Consider the following 25,327-nt stretch of genomic DNA (forward strand, 5'->3'; position numbering starts at 1 on the left):
CAATATATTGTAGTTGCTATTCTTCAAGGTCCTCTGTCTTGGTATTAATTTCTTCCGCTTCTTTTTGGGTTGCCAAATATCAGAAAGATGCAAGTCTAGTTACTTAGTTGGCCTCTTCGGGGCTTTATTTTCTCTGTGTAATCAGACGCCGCCATTTTAGAGGGTGGGAAAGAAAAAATGTTCCCTTCCCTCTCTCCTCGCAAGGGGAAGAAGTTTCAAGAAGCTTTTTACAGGCAAGCACTTGGGATACAAAGAAGGTAGAATCTCATCCAGATCCTCTGCGGTTCTTGATAGTGATTTTGGCTTTGGCTGGAAACGGCATAAGTGATGGGCCATGTGAATGGCCGATCTTTTCCCCGTCAGTTAGAAGAGCTGCCCCGGATCAAACGGGAGGGCTGCTGCCCTTCCGCGATCAGTCGGGGGTCCTCTTCACACTCGTCACCCCTCCAGGGTGACTTTCGACCCTTTTCAGGGTCCCTCGGCGGGAGAAAACCGGACAGCAGAGAGAGCAATCACCCCAACCGTCCGCCGGTGCCGCAATTCCAAACCAGAAGCCTGGAAATTTATATTTTCTTGTAAGATTCTGTTAACGTAGCTTTACAATAAAGTACTGCATGCCTATCTGACTGTGTTTCTGGTATGATCTATTTGGGAAAGCTGACAATACTACAAATAATGACCACTTACTCAAACTTACAACAGTGCTGAACAAGAGATACTTACGACTGGTCCTTAAAGTTCCAGCCATCATAGCACTCCCATGGTTATGTGATTGTGATTCGGATACTTGCAACTAACCCATATTTATGCTGGTTGTAGTGTCCAGTGTGATCTCCATTTGCAGCCTTCCTTGCTATTTTCCCACAAACAAAGTCAACAGGGAAAACAGCAGGGAGGTTCCATATTTTTCCCATAAGTGACACCCCCCAGCTTTTTCCCAAAGATATCACCAAAGCTCCACAGTACTTGCTTTGCTAGCACTGCTTGCAAATGTGGGACTTTCGACTTCCTGCCGGCTTCCCCATTCACTTTATTGGAAGCCAGCAGCAAGTCATGGGCACATCAGGTCCTTACCTAACAACCCACAATTCTTGCTTAATGACAACAATGAGAATTGCCATCATTAAGCAATGTGGTCACATGATGTGTCACTTTATCACTGCATTTTTTAGCAGTGGAGATTCTGGTCCCAACTGCCATTGTAGCGCAAGGAGTATCTGTATTAATATTCTCAGCTAATTGTTCCAATGGTACTTGCAATGTGATATGCCTAACACTTTTGTTCTAAAGATAAATCTTTGTTGATCCATTAACTTCTGTTCATTGGTTTCTGAAAGTGATTAGTTGTGTTTCCAAATAGTAATTGGAATAGTAAATTCCTCAATTTCAGGACTTGACTTGAAACAGCATTTCATGATTGCTCAGTGTTCTTCAAAATGACCATTTAATTTGCTTTGCTGTTTTTCCCAGGCTGCCCTGATTGCTTAGCATTGATAGCGCCTGATCCTTGTTGATCAGGCAAAAACTTCCTCTTTATTTATTTCGTGTGTTCACCATTAACATGGTTGTGTTTGGACTATACTTCATCCGGTCTGTCTTGCCTGGTATGGTTGAATCTGCCAGTGGCTAAGCTGCTTCCAAGCATGGCTCAGGGTATCATTGAGAGACAGAAGCCCTTTTTACTGAAGTCAAACAGGTTTTCAGGGTCAGAACGTTAAATATTTTTAGAATAATAAGCATTATTAATGTTATTTTTGCTCTATGTCATTGCATAAAATCTCATGCTGGCATTTGGCATCTGCATAGGTAGACAAGCTTCTAATTAATGATTTTAGAAGTTAATGTAAATCATTTTTATTTTGAGTTTGGAAGCAAATTGGAGAGGCTTAGGAATGATGCTATATCGGCATGATTTAATCATCACAGCCATTTCCGATCAGAATTTTCCAGTAATATGATTCTCTCTATTCTTAATTTATATTTCCCATGATCTGTATACCCTATTATGAATAAAAAAGGCTCAGTGTAATTAGAGAAAACCTAACTCATGCAGAAAGAAAGAATAAAATGTTGCCCTAGGAATAGTTGCCATTATCCCAGTATAGGTAGTCCTTAAAACCATTCGTTAATGATTGTTTGAAGTTACAATGGCAGTGGAAAAGTGACTTATAACCAGTGGTTAGAATGCAATTTTGCAGGCTAACTCTGACCACAATCTGGAGCTTGATCCTGACCGGCTCAAGGTTGACTCAGCCTTCCATTCTTCTGAAGTTGGTAAAATGAGGAGTTGTAACCCACTCAGAGAGTGACGTAAAGCACTGTGGGGTAGTATATAAGTCTAAGTGCCATTGCTACTGCTATTTTCACACTTACGACCCTTGCAGCACCCCCGTGGTCATGCGATCAAAATGTGGATGCTTGGCAACTGGTTCATATTTATGACAGTTGCAATTTCTCAAGGTCATGTGATCACCCTTTGTGACCTTCTGATAAGCAAAGTCAATGGGGAAGCCAGATTCACTTAACAACTGTGTTACTAACTTAACAATTGCAGTGATTCATTTAACAACTGTGCATGAAAGGTCATAAAACGGGGCAGAACTTATTTAACAATTGTCTTGCTTAGCAACAGAAATTTTGGGCTCAATTGTGGTTGTAAATCAAGCACTACCTGTAATGCTCTTCTGCCAGATATTCAGATCTTTTCTTAAGAAGTAACTTGTAGGAAGCAATTCAGTCCTCAGTCTGTCCCATGAACACCCCTAGTTCACCCTTTATTAGAGGCTGCAACAATATTTCTGTTTTAACAAGGATCAGACAGTGGGATTAAGCACTATGACTAAGAGAATCTAATAAGCAAAAGGCGGGGTTGTCTAAATCTATGCTAGCTAGTTCAAACAAGAGCTGAAGAAGCAAGCCAGTACTGTGATTAGTGGTAACCCTCTGACCAAAGCTGCTACGAAAACCGTATTTCATTCAAAGGCTTATTCTGCAATTGTATATTGGATTTTCCATTTTATTACCTGCAGAAAAGAACCACAGAACTTGTCTCAAAAGCCACCCGCACAGTAACCACTACTTACAATTCAGCAAGTGCTATGTTACTTCTGGGATAAAGGAAAAAATCAGCCTGCTGCAACTGCACAACCTAAGTAAAATTCATACTTCAAAAATTTCACCTGGGAAGAGGATAGGATTCTAATTTTGCACAGGTTGAAAAGTTCATACTAAATCAGACGTACATATATAATTTGGCTTTTCTCACTGGTTAGATACAGTATTTAAAATGAATTGCTGAACTTTAAGTTAGTGAAATGCATTCATATCTGAAAAGAGATAATTATCTATTTGGAGACCCAAACTTTGTGTTACTTTGGTGGAAAAAAGCTAGCCTTTTATGCATAAAAGGACAATTATAAAAAGGTTAGAAAAATTAGGATTATTAATTTTATCTTTTATTTTTGTCAGAGTATTAAGGGCTTTATTTGGATTTTCTGCCACAAGGTCTTGAAGAAGTTCCCCCCCAAAATTAATTCACACGTTATCTAACAAAACAAAATATACATTTTTCTGAGATGCTTAAAGATCTATACAAAAATGAAACAGCCACCTCTAAAGATACTTTCATCTTGCACTGAAAAGAGGAATGGATTTCTCCCAATTTTGTCACCCAATGCTTTTTAAAATATGAAATGCTGTAGGACAGCTTGAGAGAATATAGGCACTCTATTCGCATTGAAAGTGATTCTGGGCAGTATGCAGCTATCCAGTAAAACAATAAAGTATGGTGGTTAAAAGTATAAGTATGGGTTGTTAGCCCACTCCATCACATTGAGGATGATGAATATTTATACATTTATTTCCTTGGTGTAGCACCAAAATTATATCTCAACCATTTACATTAATAAAACATTAAAAACAATGCTAAAAATTAGAACAGATTTTTCCTAAAATCATGAAAACAGTCTGACATTTTATTCGTACATTACCAGATTTTAAATACGAAGAGGAAAACATGCATTGAACACTAGCTGACTAAAACAATTTAAAATGTGCATGGAAACATTCAAATCACCTGAAAAGCACTGAAAAACTTGAAAACAAAATCCTAATTCAATTCTATAATTTAGATAAGTGATTTATTCATTGTAATTTTATTTATTCCTTAGATAGCCTGCGCTTTTTCCAGATGCTTAAAACATATACTCAGCATTCCCTTCTGTATTTTTTCTACAACAACTCTGTAGCTGAAACTAACTCAGTAAGTTTCTCTGGAGAGGATCTCCCCAGTTTAAGTCCAATACTGAATCATACAGGTAAAGGTTATCATAATGTTAATATTTACATTCTGGCTAATTCAAATCTGCCTCTAGCATTAGCAGAAAACAAATTGTTTTTTTTTCTTTAAAAAAAACCCCTTTCCACTAGGAAAAAAAATCATACTATTTTAAGATTTTAAAGAATTAAAGTAGTAGCATAAAATAAGGGTTCTTCATTCAAGTGTTTTTAAAATTCTATTCTAATATTTGGGTTCTTCCATAGGTAAGGTGACCAACTTTTTTACAATGAAAAGGAGGACACAAGTAAATTGAAGAAAAAAATATCGTAAATAAAAGAAACATTTTATTCATTGCAACAATAATACAGAATACACTATAATATGATAAATGCATAATAAAAAACCCCGCCCATGGTGCACCTGGCCTTGGCGCCCTCCTCTTGCGACGGCGAAGTGGCTGAGGACACGGCGGGGGTGGCGGCCGGGCCGGGGGCAGCAGGGATCCCCGACGATGCTGCAGTAGCCGCCACCGGAGCCGCTGCCTCCCATCCTGCTCCCCCTCCCCACCTGTTCGGCTGAGGACGCGGCGGCCAGGCCGGGGGCGGCGGGGAATCCTGACGATGCTGCAGTGGCCACTGCCGTGCCGCTGCCACTGGAGCCGCTGCCTCCCGTCCTGCTCTTCCTCCTCGCCCATTCGGCTGAGGATGCTGCGGGGACGGTGGCCGGGCCAGGGGCGGCGGGGACCCCCGACGATGCTGCAGTGGCCACCGCCGTGCCGCCGCCACCACCACAGCCACTGCCTCCCGTCCTGCTCCCCCTCCCCGCCTGTTCGGCTGAGGACGCAGCGGGGGCAACGGCCGGGCTGGCGGTGGCGGTGACCCCCAAAGATGCTGTAGTGGCCGCCGTGCCACTGCTGCCGCCACTGGAGCCACTGCTTCCCATCCTACTCCCCCTCCCTGCCCGTTCGGCGCCGTCTGCCTTTTGTTCTCTCTCTCTCTCCTCACCTGGAGAGAGAGGGAGAGAGAAAGAGAGAGAGGAAAGAGAGAGAGAGAGAGAAAAGAGAAAGAGAGAGGAAAGAGAGAAAGAGAAAGACAGAAGAGAGAAGAGAGAGGAAAGAGAGAGAAAGAGAGGAAAGAGAAAGAGGAAAGAGAGAGAGAGAAAGAGAGAGAGAAAGAAAGAGAGAGGAAAGAGAAAGAAAAAGTGAGAGAGGAAAGAGAAAGAGAGGGAGAGAAAGAGGGAGGAAAGAGAGAAAGAAGAAAGAGAAAGAGAGGAGAGAGAGAGGAAAGAGAGAGAGAGGAAAGAGAAAGAGAGGGAGAGAAAGAGGGAGGAAAGAGAGAAAGAAGAAAGAGAGAGGAGAGAGAGAGGAAAGAGAGAGAAAGAGAGGAAAGAGAGAGAGGAAAGAGAAAGAGAGGGAGAGAAAGAGGGAGGAAAGAGAGAAAGAAGAAAGAGAAAGAGAGGAGAGAGAGAGGAAAGAGAGAGAGGAGAGAGAAAGAGAGAGGAAAGAGAAAGAGACAGAGAAAGAGAGAGGAAAGAGAGAGAGGAAAGAGAAAGAAAGAGAGAGACCCTTTTGACATCTAAAATGAAGATAACACTGCATATATCCTTTTTTACCTTTATTTTATATATATACACACACAAACACATATACATACATACATACATACATATAATATATATATTAAAGGTAAAAAAGGATATATGCAGTGTTATCTTCGTTTTAGATATCAAAAGGGTTTTGCGGCTCCCAGTGTCTTGTTTTTGGTGGGAAACGTGTCCAAGAGGCTCTTTGAGTATTTTGGGTTGCCTACCCCTGAACTAGGAGATGGTGTAGTTGAGTAGCAGGGAGGGGTGCAAAGTTCCTGCCAATTCACCTTCGCTGCAGACAACTTGCATGTGCAGTTTGCCAGCGGGTGTTTTGGCATGCTCAGCAGCAATTCCTATTGGCTTTCGAAAGCCAATAGGGGGAGTAGCACAGCTCATGCAAAAGTTGAAAAAAAAACCATCAAAAAAAGGTGCCCGAACGCCGTTCTGAGCGTTCTATGAGAAAAAAAAGCCCTGCAGATTAGTCTTCAAATATCGAAAAGGAGGACATGTAGGAGGACACTTTTTGAGGGAGGACAGAACTCACAAAAGGAGGACTGTCCTCCCTAAAGGAGGGTTGGTCACCTTACCATAGGGCATTATATTACTACATTAACCTTTTTCTCTCAATTGCCCATTCTTTATTCTGTTTCTTTGTCTTTAAAAAGATCCTCCCATTTTATTATACTTTTTTTGTCACAGATGACAGAAACTTAAATTCAAGTGCTTTTTTTTACTTCAGCAGAAAGGATATATTCTCCTTCAATACTATGAAGAAAGAAATTAATTTTATTTTCCTATTTAGATATAAATACTCCCAGATCCAACTTTATTAAAGGCTAATCATGGGATAACTCCACTGAACAGAATGAACTGTTCAGTTATAGCCAACTATGATTTTCTTCAGCTTTGCTATATGCTTCAAAAGCTTAGCTTTTATTACTCTGACACCACGTGCTTTGTTTCCCAAAGAAAAGAAGGAAGGTCTTAGACATTATACAATCCACTGAGGATGTACTGTTAGGCAAGTCCTTCTGACAGGGATGAATTTCTCATAAGAACAAGGTGGACAATCTAGCTTCACTCGCACTTGTGAAGAAAATACTACGCCCAATGTGTTGGGAGGGAGAGAAAAAAAAAGATTACAGACTAAATAATCCCACATTCACAGTATTACCAACAAAAGCTGGTCTCAACTGATATTACCAAATCTGCTTAAATGTAGGTTAGAAATTATTCTGGTACACCAGTTCCTCCTTGTGAATATAGTTTTTTCTTTTGTCAAGCATTTCTCAATTCATAAAACTGGTAAACTGGTGTCATGACTAGCATGCCCCTCAAAGCAAACTTTATGGATGGTTCTGACTTCTTAACATGAGGATGAAATGAGTTCCATGTACTTTTCTCAGCCCGCTTTGCTATGAGACAAACAAGTTTAGCTCTTTTTTTCATGTTTGATTTTTCAATTTTATGTTAAAGAAGAATCACTAGTGCCAAAAGACGGACATTGTTTAAGTTATCCATCTTATTTAGTTTTCAGAAATCCAATATATCACAGCCACACGATAAATGTAGCATAATATTCTGTAATGCAAAAGCTGAACAAAAAGCAGCTTCCTTTCTCACCCTTGTTACCCAAAATACCTTACTTTCTTTGTTTTATTCTTTTTCCTCCTGACATTTTGTTAAATCACTTGTTTCTATATATAAAACAAGGCATGCAATAATAAAACCTACACTCATCAGTTTTTAGATAACATGATTATTTTTGCACATCCACAAAATTTGTTACAGCAGTGCAACTTCCTTTCATTATTTAATCGATAGCTGTGTTTTTTCTGATGACTTTGCACCATTTTCTAACCATTAATGACTCCCTTATTTAGGGCTACTATGCATTTTGCTGAATTTTTTTAATAGCATTGTACACAGGCAAGGCAAAGAAATGCACTTTAAGACATGTCTTACTGATTTTGCCAACTGTATCTGATTGTTTGGCTCTACCTCCACTTTCTTCTAAAACAATATCCAGTTCTTAAAACCATCAGTGTGTAGATGTGCATATATACATGCATGTATGTATATGTATGTGTACACACACACACACACACACACACATTTCATAAATTTAGTGCTTCATGGCATTTCATTTACTGTAACAGGTTGCAATATTTTAGTTGCAGTAAATCACTAGTTGTCTTCCACTGCAGTACATAACTTTAAAATCCTGGATGCTTCAATACCAACTTCAATGTGTACATATGAGGGCTTATTTTACAAGGCTATATGAAGCAGATCCACCCAAAGGCACTGACTCAGTTCAAACCATGACAGCAATCTAATTTACTTGGACTCAAAAAATCACATTGTTCTTCTGATGCATTAAATATAAGCACTGAAGTGGACCTATTCAATTCATTTGGCTGCTTTGCTGTGCACACATAGAAACCCCTTTTAGCATGTTGATCAAAACTGTGAGACTGTATCTTATTAGTTGAAGTTGAAGAAAGTGCTTCCAAGGGCATTTTAACCAAGCTTTTATCAAGCTGAAGTGCTCCTCTGAAGCTCTAAAAAGCTTTATTATTTATCATGGTTTTCAAAACTACGTTTCAAAAAACTATGTCCATAGGTCTACTAGGTGTGCTGAACTTCAATTTCAGCTCTAAAAAAGTTAGTTAGAAAGAGTGGATAGTTCAGCAATTCATTTTTATTTATTTAACAAACCTTATATGGCTACCCAACACACTCATGGTGACTCCAGGCAGCTTACAGAAATAAAAATCCCAAATACAAAATAAATCTCCATATCCCTGGTGGCAACAATCAAATCAAGTACAATCAAACCAAGTATCCTGATACCTACAGACTCACTGGCAAACCCATGTCTTCAGAGCCTTTTGAAAGAGTGTCAAAGTGGAGTCTGGTCTTATTTCCGAAGGACTAATGTTCCATGGGAAGGAGCCAACACAAAGAAGGCTCTTCTGATTTACCCATTATTCATTAGTTCATTATATCATATTGACAAATGAACACCATAGTTTAAAACTTAATGCCTACCTAGGTCAATAATATACAATGAGTACAAGGAACATTTAGAATTCAAAACAAAAATAACTGGTTAAGATTTGCCTTTGATTCATGGCATAACAAAACTTATCCATAAGTGAAAATCCAGTTTTAGTCAATTCTAAATGACTGTGAGATTAATTGATTGAAAAAAAGGGGAAATGCATATTCTAATATTCCAAGGTACAGTATCATCGACTTCACATACAGTCAACAAATGGGAAGACAGCATCTCTTTGATATTTATTAAATCACACATATCTTTTTTTCAGTTCCTGGTCAGCCTGAAAAAAGATGCTGTTGCTGCTTCAGTGAACTGTGTCATTAAACAGAGTGTCATTGATACAACTCTTAAACCTGCAGTATCTCTTTTGAGGTTCACACAGAAACCTAAAAAATGATCCATATGCTTTAAAGAAAAATGGAGAGGAACACCATAAATGCCAGGTAAAAAAGATTATTAGATAAGATAACTTTTATTGTCATTTTTTTTTACTGTGGGCACAACGGCACACATCAAAAATGAAATTTAGTTACCCGCTCTCAAAGTGATTTCCAATCATTTTCTATGCCATTTTCTAACTCTAATAAAGGTAATCCTTAACTTATGTTTCACAACGGTTCAAAATTATGATGGCCTTGGAAAAAGTGTTTTACAATCTGTACTTACTCTTACAACTATTGCTCACTTTCACAGTCACGTTTGAAATTTGGGCGCTTAGCAACCAGCTCACATTTATAACCAGCTGCAATGTTTTAGTCATTTACAACCTTTCATCTATTTCTAGCAAAAATCTCCATTGGAGAAGCTGGACTTACGATCATAAAATTGGGTCTAGTCATGTGATGACTCACTTTATATCCTTTGGCTTCCAAACTTGGCACTTCCCTCCCTCAAACTTCTATGCTGCCCAATTTGCAACAATTTTTATTAAACTTTGTTGCTGAATACCCACTCTGAATTTAATAAAACCAGAGGAAAGAACAGGACAAGAAGCACAATAATTTGTTTGAAATATGAAAGCTATCCAAAACTATACCCTTTTCAGAACTCTTTGGCTATTCAACAAGGTATCAAACTTACCTAGTTCTGGAGGCAAGACTGTAAGACGGTTTCCTTGGATATGAAGTTCTTTAAGCTGTGTGAGTTCCCCAATTTCTTTTGGGAGTGATATCAAGTCATTATCCCTAAAGCTAAGCTTTACAAAAAGGAAAATATTTAAGAGTTAATCAGAGAAACAATCTGCATATACAAAATATATTTAAATAAGAGATACTGCATATGTACAACATGCTAAGCTTAGCTAGGCTTAACTTGGTTGAACTGAATATGTGGTTTATCATGTAGCATAAATACGGATTGCTCAAATTATCATTCAATGTATATATACTAGAAAATAGGTCAATTTAGTAAGGAGATTAAGTGTATTACATGATGAAGCTGTCAGGTCAATTCTCAGCTGAAAAGATGTAGATCAAGACTTGCCACAAACACAACTAGCTCTTTTCTTTTTTGCTACTTCACTCCACCCATTTTTCCCATGTATGCATAAGTACTTTCTGATTAAAAATAGACAATACAGGTGTTGATGCTAACTCCTACAAACTCCCATGACTTCTTGCAAATTGATTTGATTCTACTCAAACTAGGACTGCAAAAATAAATTGATTTCCCCCTCCCCCCAAGAATTTAGATAAATTACTTACTATCTGCAACTTTGTGAGCTTCCCAATATCTGATGGCAGGGTTTCAAAATCGTTGTCACTTAGATAGAGTGCACGCAGGGTGGCTGCAAATTAAACAGCAATATATAAACAGGGTGGCATACAACCCGACCATTTGAAGCCTGATCAATGAAAATGTGTCAGGTTTGATTAATAACCCTGACTTGGTGAAAAGCCTTTGACATACCCAAGGCTCACAATAATAACAAGCAGGTCAAACTTAGATTTACTGGCTTATGTACTATTGCTCTGCTCAGGAAAACATCTATATCCAAAAGGGCCGACATAATTAACAAATTCTACTACATTGCTCTCTGGCAGGTTGTAGCACGCCACTGCAATACTAACTTGTCAATACAGAAACTATCCAAGTTTATTACTAACCATTGTTCAAATTAGCATTCATAATCTCCCAGTTAGATTTGTGAAATAAGCTGTTAACATATCTTTTTTTAAAAAAAAAATAGACTAGGATATTATTTCTTAAATATGCAGAAGTAATTAGGGAGGCACAACTCCTCTCCCTAGATGAGGAAGGAACCCTCAAGAGAGAGAAAATGGCAAATGAAGGCAAGTTGAAATCTCCAAGAGCATTTTGACAGAATGCTTCTTGAGTCAAAATAAAATAAAACAATGTTACGAGCTAGCTAGCCCTCAAAAATTATGTGGGTATAATTTGGGTATAATTTAGGGAAAGACTGCATATACTGGTAAATAACTGGTAAGACTGCATATACTGCTTCAGCTCATTAGCACTCACTCATTAATTGGATGTATTTCTTGATTGAGGCTTGTGGAAATGTTGTCCCCCTAGTAGCAAGCATTGCTTCCCGTCTAATTAGCTAACAATTATTATTTTACAATATTTACAATATGTAGCTAATTGTCAACATGCTATTTACAATCATTTTTATTATATCAGAATATTTGCAATATAGAACATTATTGCAATATTGCTGCAATGTTTTATGTACTTAAACTATATTAATTGATAATATTGTAACATAATCGCTGTATTGTATCTTTTTCTTGGAAAAAAAGAACAGCCTTTTTTCTTGACCAGATTCTTTGATAAAACATTTGGTGGAATTTAAGATATGAAATGTTGAGAAATGGTGCACTAGAACACAAACAAATAAAAAACTATGTATGCATCATAAAGAAAACAGAAAGTGGGATCATTTTAAGAGAACAAAGATTTAAATAATTTGGGTTAATTGTATTTTTTTCATTCTGTCCTTAAACAATACAGTTCTTAAACAAACTGTTTAGCTCAAGAAATATTTCAATCATTCTAGGCATAGGGCCCTAAGAAAACACTTCATGGAACATTAATAAGATATTAGACATTTGAAATGTCTAAGCACATTTCAAAAACAGTAATCATATTCAAAGCTGAGCAGAGATTATATCTCTCACACTTACAGAAGAGCAAAGCTTATTTTAGTTTTTCATTTTCAAGCTTCAAATTGTTCCATCCCATTTCTGTCCCAACCTGTGAATGTTTTAAATAATCAAACCCACAAAAATATTCCATATATTTTGTGAATGTTTTTGCAAGAATATTTTTAATTTTTTAAAATTGAATTGAGTTTTTTAATTGAGATTTTGAATATAAATAAACAACAAAGTCTTTTTCGTGTTGTCACAATCCCAACATAGTGATATTGGGAAAGGGGGTGGGAAATGGCTTCCTCACCCATTTCTTTGTTACAAACAGGTTTTGTTTCAATTTTGAGGTGTTTCTTAATTTCTGGTTAGGGGAGGCTAGCTTGGGACCATGATTAGACTTAGCACTGGGCCATAATCCTTCATCCTAAAGTAAATTGGAATTGTAGAGTTTCATCTTTGTTTTTCAAAGAAAAAAGCTTCTTTGGGGGGGGGGATTTCTTTGTGAATCACAAATTTGAGATCCTGTGATTTACTGAAAGCCATATCAGAAATGATATGTTTAATGAATGGCACTTTCAAAAATAAACTTGATATGCTTGTATATTTAGTTCTGTGTCTCTGCTTCCTTGTCTGCCTACAGAGAAACATATATGCACCTTCCCAGAAAATAGAAGAAAGCATCACTGAGCCTTGCTGAAGTGAATGCATTTGCCTGATGATACCAAATGCTAATTGAAAACATGATATTTATAATACATAGAACTAAGAGTTATTGAAAGAAAGTAAATCACAACTTGGTTGCTAGCTAGCATTCCGTGACACAAACAGCAGCTCCTGTAATGGTCCCAGCATAGTGCTGCATTTCCCAACTTTCATTTTACAAATGCTGAATGAAATTCAAGGAAATATGACTGAAGCGCAGCTGATCAAACACACCTGTTTGTCCATTTGTTCCACAAATATCAGATGACTATAGATCAAAGGATACAGATTACCAAGCTATGTAGAAATATTCAAGAGGACTCGGAGAAAGAAACATATATCTCAAACATTCTTTTTAGAACAGTCTTTCTCAAATCAGCTAGAGAAAGCAAAGTAACTTTTCAAGATGATTTAAAGTTTTTTTTAAAAAATGACTTCTTACTTAGATAGAAGAAGTTTCCAGGCAGGGACTTTTCATTTAAATTATTGTAAGTCAAATCAAGAACTTCCAGAGCTGGTAAAGAGCCAAATCCTCGTGGCAAGGTGTTGAGCCTGTTCATCCTAAGAATGAATGCAGGTTGTAAATTGGCATTATTTTTGATACATAAGAAACAGTGACATTTCACATGGTATATGTAGCCTGCATCAGCGTTACTATATTTTAAAATCCATATGGAGTGTCCTTTCAATAATATCTTTCAAAATCCCGAACAAGAAGCTAACAATACTGTAATAAAAAACCCTGATCAAACACATATACCAAAAGGCAGGAAGAATTATATAAAAAGTCAAATTAATAAATGGGCATCCTTAAAAAAAATCATGTGGCTTTGATAAACTTTCAAGATGGATGTTACCTCTTCTCAAGATCAGGAAATCAGAGTAGTTATGGGAATGTGCTTTAATTTAGGCAAGGTATTGTAATAGTAACCTTACATCTGTCAAAGCCACTCTCTACTTCAGTCTATACCTAATATAAATAAAGTAAAGCTCTTTCTCCTTTTTTTTGTAATATATTTTATTGATTTTTAAAAAAACATAAATCACTTAATAATTGGTGAACAGTGTGTTGTCTGAGCTACATTTGTAAAACAATCACTAACAACTGATTTCTATAATCCATAATCCATATAATAGTTTAGTTGATTTCCTCTTTTCCCAAAATATCCTCTTTTGCAAACATTGACTTAATACAATTCTTATCGTTTTGATAGATAACAGTTAAATATATATTTTTTCCCAATAGTCCTAAAAATAATAATCACATCAATATAATATTTCTTTTCTATCCAATCATTCTGGTTGCCTTATCATAGATCCTGTTACAGTCCTTATTTTAGTTTGTTTCTCCAATTAAATTCTAAATATTCTTACTGGTTAAGATTTTCTCAAAAATTAATTACATTTAAGAATTTAACTCTATTTTTCCATATGAACCATCTCACACTTTTACATTTCTTAAGGAATAGATAAAACAATGAAAAAAAAGAAAAGAGAGCAAGAGTAAAGAAACATAAAAAATAACATACTACTTAAAATATATATCCCTCCTAAGCTAATATATATTTATTTCCTAAATTTCTTATTCTTTTTATCCATAATTAAAAATATATTTAATCTTTAAATATTCCATTTAATACATCTAGTCATCTAGTCCTTTAACTCTTATTCAAAACATTTTTATCCATTATAATTTTCTTAAATTCGATCACATTTAAATATCTAAAACATTTCCTTTATTTAAGTCATTTCAACTTTTTTATATTACTCATATTAAGAAAAAGAACAAAAAAGGGAAAAAGCATACTATATTATATTTAGAGAATTTATCCCTCTTAGAGTGACATATATATTCCAAAACTTTTCTATTTCTTTAACCATATACAAACACGTTTCTTTTTTAAGTATTCTCTCTGGTAAGTCCCATCATCTATTTTCTTAGTTTCCACTTTAGTCTTTTTCTTTTGCCCAGTGTCTGTCTTAATCAATGTATTTTGCTGAATTAAAAAGTTTTTATGTATGTTCATAAATGTTACTGTATATATAAAAAGTAAATCAGGAAAAGTGTTTTTGTACGGGACTTCTGCCTTTCCATGTTTGTTGAAAATCTTTTTTCTTTTTCTTTCTCTCCTCTTCTCTTATCATTTCCTTTCTCTCCAATGTTCCTGACATCTCTACAGTCCATTTTATCCGATCTGTTTTCTTGTTCTCAGATTTATTGTGTAGTCTTAAGCGATAAGTTGTTTTTTCCAATTCTTGTGAATTTTTTCCACTAGGATTAAATCATGTTTCCTTGTTTTGTTAAGTTCCATCTTTAAGTCTCTATTCTCAATTCTATATCTATGTATCTGTTTTATCTGCTCCTTCTCTGTTGTTGTTTTCTGGGATTTTTTTTGTTGTAGAGTTAACTTGGAAATAGATTGATTTATATTTTCAAAGTTGTTTTAGATAACTTTGTGGTTTAAAGTCATTGTTGTTTGAATTAGTTGCAGTATACTATATATCTCCTCCTGTGACGTATTTATGTTTTCTTGATATGTTCTTTCTACATGTCTCTGATCCATGACAGCCAAGAATTTGAATTTTCCTCTTCCTTTCTTTTCTCTGTAAATAGCTTTAGAGTCCCAATTAGATAGATATTTGTAATCCAAATAGTTTAAAAAAGATTTTTTTTCTGAAATTTGTAATTCTCTCTTTGTCTACAGCCCAGATTTTTGTCTTTTTTGTCACAGCTGTTCTTTGTTGTTAAAGCTTTGAAGGTCACAGACACAGATTAGCTTTTCCCAGATTTTGCCAAGTCTTATATTAAAGTCATAGCTATCATAGTCTTCATCTGCCACTAGGTGTCAGCAACTATTTGTTTTTCAATTTCCAAAATGAACAATTATCTTTGAAATGAGAGTCTTAACCATTAAAACAATTTTAGATTTATCCAGATTTAAATTTTAAGTTTCAGGTTTTTTATTTATTTCACTTCCATATATTTTGATCCTCCATAAAAAGATTAAATTGCCGTTTCCATTAGTGTAAGGGTGGGGCAGAAATTCCCCTCCTTCCCTTTCGGAGATATTTTGCTTCTTGGGGATCTTTTCCAGGCAATTAAATGTAAAAGAGAAAAGAGAAGATCAAATTCCTCACTCAGTTTCAAGCACGCTGTTCACAGTTGTGCTGGTTAGTGCTTTGGGACTTCGGTTGCAAGTAGTTTGGGCTGGTTGATGCAATACGGCCAGCCTCTCTCCTGTCGGGTTAGGTTTTCCCCAAGTCAAACGGAATGGCTGCCGCTGTTCCAGAATCGCTGGAGCACCCTACTTTCTTCATTGCCTCTCCAGGGCGACTTAGACCCATTTAGGGTCCCCTAGTATGGTGAAATTAGCCATGGGAGTGCAGAGAATCTGCAAGCCCGCGACCGGTTGCTACCGCGCAAAACCGGAAGTCTTTCTCATGTTTACTACTCTCCCTGAGTTAGATATATGCAATTTTTATCTTATTTCCATTCTGGGAAACTATAAGGTATCTACAGTATTAACACACAATTTTGTTTTTAGATTGATACAAAATGTTGAATGCTTTGCTATTTGAAATATTTTTTATTCCTGCATTTATTTCAGGATAAAACTGCTAGAACATAAATAATATTTGGTAAATATTTTTCAAAACAACTAACCAGTGAATCATTTTATTCAACTTTATCTTATAAAGCAGCCTCTTCCAATCTGGTACCTTTTATATTGTTGAGATTATACTTTTCAGAATTCCCAGCCATATTTGATTGGGAAATAACTGATCACAACTGCTACTCACCCAAGATTTAAGTGTTTGAGCTTCTGAAGGCTGCTGATCTGAGTTGGCAGCTCCTCAATCTGATTGTTGAAAAAATTGAGTACTTCTAAATTCCTCAGATCTGCAATATTTGGAGACACAGCTGCAAAGAGAAAGAAAATACCCTCAAAGCAAGGTAGGACACAGAAATCACATCAGCCCAGTTCAATGAATGGAAATTTTGTTTAAACCATATAGCATATACACAGGCAATATCAAAATCAGTTGATATTAGATATGTTGTCATTTTAAGGGAAAATATACCCTTAAAAATATCTTTTCTTTGGATTGCTAACAGCTTCTGAAACTTGGCTTCACCTGTAGGTCCTCAAGGGATTTTTGCATACAATTTGGCAGAAGAAATAATAGACCATCCCCACTTGTACTTAACCGCATAAACATGATCTGGCAGCAACTTCTTTCAGCATAGTATTATATCCAGTTTCCTCCCAGTCATAAGACAGTTTTAAACCATCATTAGTTGCATCGGTTTTATTTTCAGTACTTTTATACCACTTGGCTCAATCATGATTTATGAGTTCATATCTATTATACTACTAAAACTTTCCTGTTTCTCTGTTTGTAACCTTCAATTACCTGAACTTTTGAATCATAGCAATTTTTTAATCAAAGTATCTAAAATGCAGTAACTTAAAGAATGTGTATACAATCTGGGACCTTTATTCCTGTGGATTTGAAATTTCAAGCATTTTCAGATCAATTGTATTTGCAAAGCTGTGATCATTACAATACTGTTGCAATGTGCCACAGTCACACGGTCATCATTTTCAACACTCCCTGCCAGTTTCCCACAATCAATGACAAAATGGAAGCCAGCAGGAAGTCAGAAATTACTCCAATCCCATTGCATTTTTGCCCACCCTTGGTCATTCTGTTAATCTGTTTAGGTAATTAAACATCTCTGAAAGGAGATTATGGTTTTCTAACAAAACATAAAAATACAGACACGGCAAGAGAATACAGAATAAAACAGGATAAAAAGAAAAATATTTGTTCTCAGAATCGGCAATTCTACTATATTCTGAATGCTTGTTCTAACAAAATAGTTTTCACTAATTTGCTGAAGACTGGAAGTGGGGGAGGGTGGGGGGCGGGCAGGACAAGATATTTTAAAGCATGTGGATTGTACTTCAGGCCCAGGCTTCCTGAATTCTTGTATGGAGGAGATCTTCAGCATCCCCTTTCTGCAGGCATACAAGGATTGACAAGATTCTACCTGAGGCACCCAGAAACATGTTGCAGTGATCTAGTCATGTGGTGATGAGGGTGTGAGTCTCAGTCACCAAGACTTCTTAGTCTTGAGCTATAGATCTCAGCTAATATAGATAACAAATATGAAGCTAATATTAGTGAGTAAAAAATTGAATTTTTTAAATTCTAAAAGAATTTTAGACCTTAGCATGATGTTATGGTTCCGGCTAATGAAACACTTCAAAGAACTTCCAGGCATTGATTTTCTTAAAAGTAATTGTTACAAAATGTCGACACAGGCACAACGAGTTGATGTTAAGGTCTAAAATTCTCTTCCTCTGAGCAATTAATTTACCAGCATGTTCCCTCCCTAAATTTGCTGTCATATATCATGCTCTCCTATCAGGTGGAAGGGCAGAGGTTCTCTTCCGGTCTCTTCCCGCCCGTAGTCCTATCTTTCTCCTCCCCACCACCATCAACTGAATTAACTCTAAAAATACCAGACAGTTCTGCATATTTTGTCAAAGCAAGAATATACAGTATTTGCAGCATTGACATCTGATGGTTTTAAGTCTTACTCAGATCATACTTTGGGACAGCTATCATTTTAAAAGAGCAGTGTATAACTCTCTTGTAGTCAAGGATTTAACCTTTAAAAATAGCAGAGGCAACCCTACACCTAATCCCATTAATTTTCAACAGAAGCTTAATCAACTTGGACATTTACTTCTGCAACATTTAAAACAATAAATTGGTAGCACCTATAAGAGGAAATCTACGGGCATGCACTCTTGCAGCCTCCAGCTATGCACCTCTGTTGTGACTAACATGCTTCCCAAAACTCTTAATGTCCTGGCAGGTTATAGCTTCATGATGAATGAACAATGTTTAGGAACAAGCACCTGTACTGCATTCTTTACTTGGTAGCTGTTATTTCATCAAAGTATATAAAGAAAACAACTCTATTCTATCATCTTTTGAAAGACCAATTGCCTTTGGCTTACTCTTAAGTGCTATCAGTTATCCTGCTCCATCAAACTACCAGAACTACTTATATCTCATCTGCTGTTTTAAGAACTGGAGCTTTAGCATGCTTTTTATTTCCTTTTACTTTTGGTTTTTCAGAATTTAAACTTTATTTCTCCTGCATGGCTATTCAAAATGATATGCATTTGGTCTAAATTTAAATTTAAAATCCAGTTAAAACTTAATCTTTATTTAAACTTTGGCTATCGAAATAAATAACACACTGATCAAGCCAGACCACTTTTGAGGCAATTCCGAGGAGGATCCTATTATGATCAATAATTAAAAAAAGGTTACATCAGATTAGCAACAAATCAATGTCTAGCTATTATTTAGAAATATAAAAAGCCCTGATGCATGATGTGAATACTACAGTTCAGATAAAGATTTAAACTCCATTGATTTAATTTTCTCTTTTATTTATTTAAGCAAAATCAAAGCAAGCAAATAATATTTATGGATTGGTAGGTGATCACATCTGATAAAGCCTTTTCTTGTGTTCTCATATTTCAGAATTCTAATAGAAGTATATTTGGATAAATTGTGGAAGTAGCAGCAGATTACAGAATCTGAGTGATCTTGTCTTGAAGCAGAGCCCATGCAATGCTGGATCTGAGTAATACCTTGATGGAAAACTTCCAGAGAATATCAAGCTGTAGACTAAGGAAAGTTAAAAAAACATCCTGGAGAGAACTAGTTGTTCTATATAGACATGAGACGTTTAACTCAATTTGAAGGAGATCTTACTTTGTTTTGGGGAAAATATCTGAAAGCATAAAAATGCATATATTCTTTTGCTAGAATTTCTGCATTGCAGAATATGAGATTTCCATTTGCTGGAATTATCACATAAAGTGTTGAAAGGTAAATTACAACTACACTCTGATAAAATCCCCACCCATATCACTGAAGACCTAGGGGATCTGGCCAAAGATTTTTTTCTGCCTTCTGGCTAAGGTCATAAGAAATGAAGCAATAGTGTTATGCATTGTTATTCCTTGCCATTACTTGATCAACCAGTATTTAAGACATACTGATGTTGATTCTGGAGGCAATATACAACATTAAAAAAATAATTGCTATTGATAATCTAACCTTTCTTGAATTTGCCTTTTAAAAACCATTACACTTTTACCATCATTATATCTATGTCAGTAAATGTTATACTGCCCCCCAAAAATCTTTTCACATTAATCTCATTCAATAGACATACATTTTAATATTGTGAAAAAAAGAAAAATATTCTCTGTCTACAATTATCACATCATTCTTATTTGATTAAATTCTACCAAGACAGAACTGTTTGTATTTAGTAGACAGGGCAAGAGGGCAAGGTGATTACATTGGTCCTTAAAGTAACTCTGGAGAGGGACAAAAAGGATTTGATTCATCTCTTGGAGGTTCTTTTGGACTTTTCCACAAAAAGCAGGTGGAAGCTGTGGTCAGGGGAGATTTTGCCCATCATTGGCTGATCTCCTTACATCAGACATGTCAAACTCGTGACATCATGTGACGTCGCGCAACGTATCGGGACAGTTTGGGGCAAGTTTGCCGGCAATGGGGTGGGTGCGGCTTCTGGATAACGTGTCCAGCCCGCGGGCCGACAGTTTGACACCCCTGCCTTACATGAATCAAAATTACCCAGCAACAATAGCTCATCTCTTCACTTGGTTGTGCTACATCATTGTTGTGGGTTCTTCTTTTTTGAGAAATTTGAGGCATGGACGAGATGGAATGGTTTCTTAGGAGTTTTACTCACATGAAATTTCTCTCTCAGAGATATAGAAGGCCTAACCCTATTGTTATTTCCTAAACAAAAAAGTGCTGTCTCAGTGAGTGTTTAGCTCTTAGGGTAATTTGAGTATTAGGGCATCTTTGTGAGCTTTTTTTTTTAATTTAATCGTTTTGTATGTAAGGTAAGTCTGGGCTGTACTATTTTTTCTTTGTATAATTCTGATGTATCCTATTTAGAATCTCTATTGATTAGGACAGACTATAGGAGACAGACAGATAGACAGAAGAAAGATAGACATACATTAGAACAGGAAATTTATAAACCACTGAGATCCAATTTTTTAGAAATTGTCTAACATAATTATATTACACATTAACAGGCACAACACAAGCAATCTAGCCAAGATTACATCCAAGGGAAAATTAGATACAATTCTAAACTTGAAATTCCTTGCACATAAAAACATAATTAGTGTGGGCACAATCAATTTAATTGAGGCAATGATGTATAATTTTTTTTTAAAACCTCTACTATGTTCCCAAAGAAAGGTCCATCTCATGCTACTAGCTGTTTTGCTCGCACAGCTAGTAGCAGTTTCAATGGGGATATTTTTTTGCTATTCTATGAATCATGACAAAGGAGAAAAGCATTAATCTAAGTCTTGTTTTATATCATCCTGGGAAATAAAATATAATTTAGAAATCTTTTAAATAAATAAAATACAATGACCCATATATATTGTCTGTAATCTGTGCCAGGAATATAAAGAGAAAACGGAAAAGGCTCTGAGAAACATTTTGCTGCAGTCGAAGAACAAAATAAACAAAAAAGCTGCACCTTTCTTGGTTTCTGCAGATGCTGGTCTTTTTGATAAGATAAAGGATTATTTCACACAATCAGTCTAATTTGTTAATCTCTGGATACATTCTCTGAACTGAATCTTCCATATTAAGCTACTTTAGTTTACATCAAAAGTTTAAGCCATTTTCCCCAAATAAAAACTATGGTTCCAAGAAATTCCGGATCTCCTATCTTTTCGCCGCGCCCTCAAGACATGGCTTTTTCAGCAAGCGGGTCTGGCCTAGGGAGAATTTTAAATAGGGACAATTTTAATTAGAATTTTAATGGTAACACAGCGGTAAATATTTGTTTTTAATTGGTTTTTATTGGGGATAGTGTTTGTATCGTTTTAGTATGCTGTAAGCCGCCCTGAGTCCTGTTGGGAGAAGGGCGGCATATAAGTTTAATAAAATAAATAAATAAATAAATAAATAAATAAATCATGTTAATTTAAGTATAAAGTTTTAACTTAAGCTTCATTATTAACTATTAAGTTAATATAAAATATTTCTTTATCTTCCAGGATTGTGTGCCACCAAGTCGTTGTTGATTCTTAACAACTATATAGATTTATTCCATGATCTATGGAGTACTTTAAAGTACTAATTACAGTTAATATCTTCTTAGAGGTTTACATTGTCACTACTCCCTGTTTTTGGATCAAAGAATCCATATTAAATATAGGAGAATCTATATTTAATAGATGAAATCAGTGAAATTTTTTATAGAAATCTTGATGTTTGAATGATGCCTTGGGTCGTGTTTTCATAAGGGTGGCTATTAATGTGATATGATATGATACGATATATGATATAATAGTGTGTTATAAATCACAGAGATTTAATAATTAAAATATTATTATAGGACTTACTACCAGGTAGACATCTCTGGGATTATACCCTTTACCTTTTAGATTTGTGACAATATATTTTATATATTGCATTTTTCACTACTACTTCCTCTAAAATTCTAAAAATACTTTTTACACATCTGCCTTCACATCATCACCACATATTTCCTTCTTCATGACCTAGATCAGTGGTGGTGAACCTATGGCACGGGTGCCAGAGGCGGCACTCAGAGCCCTTTCTGTGGGCACGCACGCCGTCGCCCCAGTCCTAGGCTTTCAGCTGGGTTTTATAAAACCTTTTCGCTTTAGGCCTCCACCGCCGTGTGCAAAAAAAACCCCAAAAAGGTTCAATCAATCAATTTAAAAAAAAATCTGATTAAACTTTTTAGTCCCACCCAGTCTGCCGTTACCTCAGCCACGCCCACCCAATGGGCCACGCCCACCCGGCACCCGACGATACATAAGTGGGTTTTGGGTTGCAGTTTGGGCACTCGGTCTCTAAAAGGTTCGCCATGACTGACCTAAATTAAGTACAATCTAGTGCTTTACAGCATTATTACTTGCTTATTTAATTAGAAGGCCACCTATCTCTACAATAATTTTGGCCAGTGCATAATAAAACACCAAGAAAAATACAGGTACTATAAATAGGAAACCCCAAACAGCCAGAAAAACAACCAGCCTTGCCAAAATTAATAATACAGAGGAATCACCACTTATTGGACCCATGATTTGAAGAAAGAGCAAGATATTCAAGGCTCCTTTAAACCCAGTCAAATTGTATGCATAGAGAAGCTTATTTCCATAATAGATTCCATTCTCAGAGTACAAGCAATATCAAGGTTTAAGTGCCATGGCTAAGATGATATTCCATCATCACCTTCTTTTTCCCTAGCCATTCATTTCAATAATCTTTCTATGACAATACTGTAAATTTAATGAGGTTTGAGAAAAAACACCATTTGACACTTGTAATTTGTTTTCTAATACATTTACAACAGGAAGGCCTGGAGGAATGTTGTCCATGGGGTCGCGATGGGTCGGACATGACTTCGTAACTAACAACAACAAAAAAGATTTACGAAAGTTCACTTTCTTCTATCATGGAATTCAAGACAACACATTAAGTTCTCCAATGATCATCTGCCCATATGTTGACCAAACAGATTTTATTTCAAGAAATATATACAACGCGGGCACTACTTCAGTATTTTTAACATAAAAATGTTAAACTTAAGTAGCAAAATAGTATATATAAATTAAAATGAAATCCTATTATTCTTTTCCCAATTCTCAAGTTATAAAGCAAAAATATTCCTCCCTTTGATATTATATATTTGCCAAATATGTTTACTATATAAACTAACTTAAAAGTGGCTATTAATTTTTTTTACATTAAGCTTCAGGAGGATTTCTTTTAATTCATAAATGAAATATTATTTGAAAGAAGTATGGTACAAAGTAACTGTTGAATTTGATTTAAATTTAACAGTCTCACTCAGTGAAAGATTTAAATCACAAAAACCAACAAAATGGAAATGAACTAAAGCTATATGCCTTTAAATTAAATTAAAGCCAGTTTGGTCTAGTAGTGGTTAGGGCACCATGCTAGAAGTGGGAGTCCACAAGTTCTAGTCTCACCTTAGTCATGAAAGCCAGATGGATGACCTTGGGCCAATCCCTCTCTCAACCGAACTCACTTCACAGAATTGTTGTGGAAAAATAGGAGGAGGAAGGTGTGTTGGATTATTTTAAAAATAATAAAGGTGGAATATAAATAAATAAATATAATAAAAATTGAGAAGACAGCAGCACACAGCAAGTGCCACCACTACAAAGAATCTAAAGCAGTGGTTCTCAACCTGTGGGTCGGGACCCCATTTGGGGTCGATCAACCATTTCACAGGGGTCGCCAAGCAAGGCTGTCCGCCATTTTTTTGTCCGCCATTTTTTTGTCTGCCTTTTCCCCTTTTCTGGCAGGTGCCTTACCTCCCTTGGGCTGGGCCAGCTGGTGGTCGGCCTGCTCTGTCTCTGCCGCTTGCCAGCTATGCCTCAGCCGGCACAGGGGGTGGAACCACGCATGCGCGGCGCTCCTGGGCAGGGAAAGTCCTCGACTTACGACCGGTTTAGTCCTTGACTTACGACCGGTTGGGGTCGCGGCATTAAAAAGGTTGAGAACCACTGATCTAAAGAAACAGTGGACCACATGGCTAGCTGCTGCAATAAGATTACAACTGACTATAAACAATGGCATTACAAAGTAGCAACAATGGTGCATTGGATGATCTGCAAAAAAATAGCATTTGCCTGAAAGCAAGAACTGGTGGGGGAACCAAAAATAGATGAAATAATAAAAAATAAAGAAGCTAAAGTGCTCTGATACTTTAGTATTCAAACTGATAGACATCTGTCATATAAGATCCCAACTTAATAATTGTCAATATGAAAGACAAAAAAAATTAGATAGTGGATGTGGCAGTACCTGGAAGCAGCAGAATAGAACAGAAAGAAGATAATAAAATAGAAGGACCTGCCAACAGAAATAGAACCACTGTGGCAAAAGAAAGCAAAAGTAATACTAATAGTAATAGGCACCTTGAGAGAAATCCCAAAGCAACTGGAGCATCACTTGAATACCAAAAGCTTGACAAATTCACCATCAGTCAATTGCAAACGGCAGCTTTACTTGAAACAGCTTACATCCTGCAACAATACCTCTAATATCATCAAACATCAACATCTGCTATTCTAGGTTCTTGGAAAAGACTTGACAGGTAGATAAAAATGCCAAATGAACATATGACTGTGTGATGATCTATAAATTGTATATGTACACATTTTAAACAGTATTCACTTGCCAATATTCGTATTATTTTTATTCCAAACCAACTTATTTATTTATTTATTTATTTATTATTTATTTATTAATTGCATTTATATCCCGCCCTTCTCCTTACGGACTCAGGGCGGCTGACAATTGAATAAAATACTAACATATATACATATACTTAATTAAAATTTGATTAAAACGAAATATTTAAATATGTCCAATTTAAAAGTAATTAAAACCCCCTTTAAAATCCCTCAGGCCAGTCCCGCT

General features: G+C 36.1%; 1 protein-coding gene across 3 annotated transcripts in view; it reads right to left on the reverse strand.

Annotated features, from left to right (window-relative positions):
• RSU1 (Ras suppressor protein 1) overlaps positions 1-25,327 on the reverse strand; it is a 104,201-nt gene that overhangs the window by 54,921 nt on the left and 23,953 nt on the right. For all 3 annotated transcript variants that reach the window (XM_015811215.2, XM_015811212.2, XM_015811213.2), the window contains exons 4-7: positions 16,547-16,667; positions 13,188-13,306; positions 10,634-10,716; positions 10,011-10,125 (exon numbers count right to left, since the gene is read on the reverse strand). In XM_015811215.2, the coding sequence (XP_015666701.1) occupies positions 10,011-10,125; positions 10,634-10,716; positions 13,188-13,306; positions 16,547-16,667 (438 nt within the window). The remainder of the gene's footprint in view (positions 1-10,010; positions 10,126-10,633; positions 10,717-13,187; positions 13,307-16,546; positions 16,668-25,327) is intronic.

This window comes from Protobothrops mucrosquamatus, unplaced genomic scaffold, assembly GCF_001527695.2.
Source record: "Protobothrops mucrosquamatus isolate PMUCROS unplaced genomic scaffold, P.Mucros_1.0 scaffold33, whole genome shotgun sequence".
In the NCBI taxonomy this organism is placed as follows: Eukaryota; Metazoa; Chordata; class Lepidosauria; order Squamata; family Viperidae; genus Protobothrops; species Protobothrops mucrosquamatus.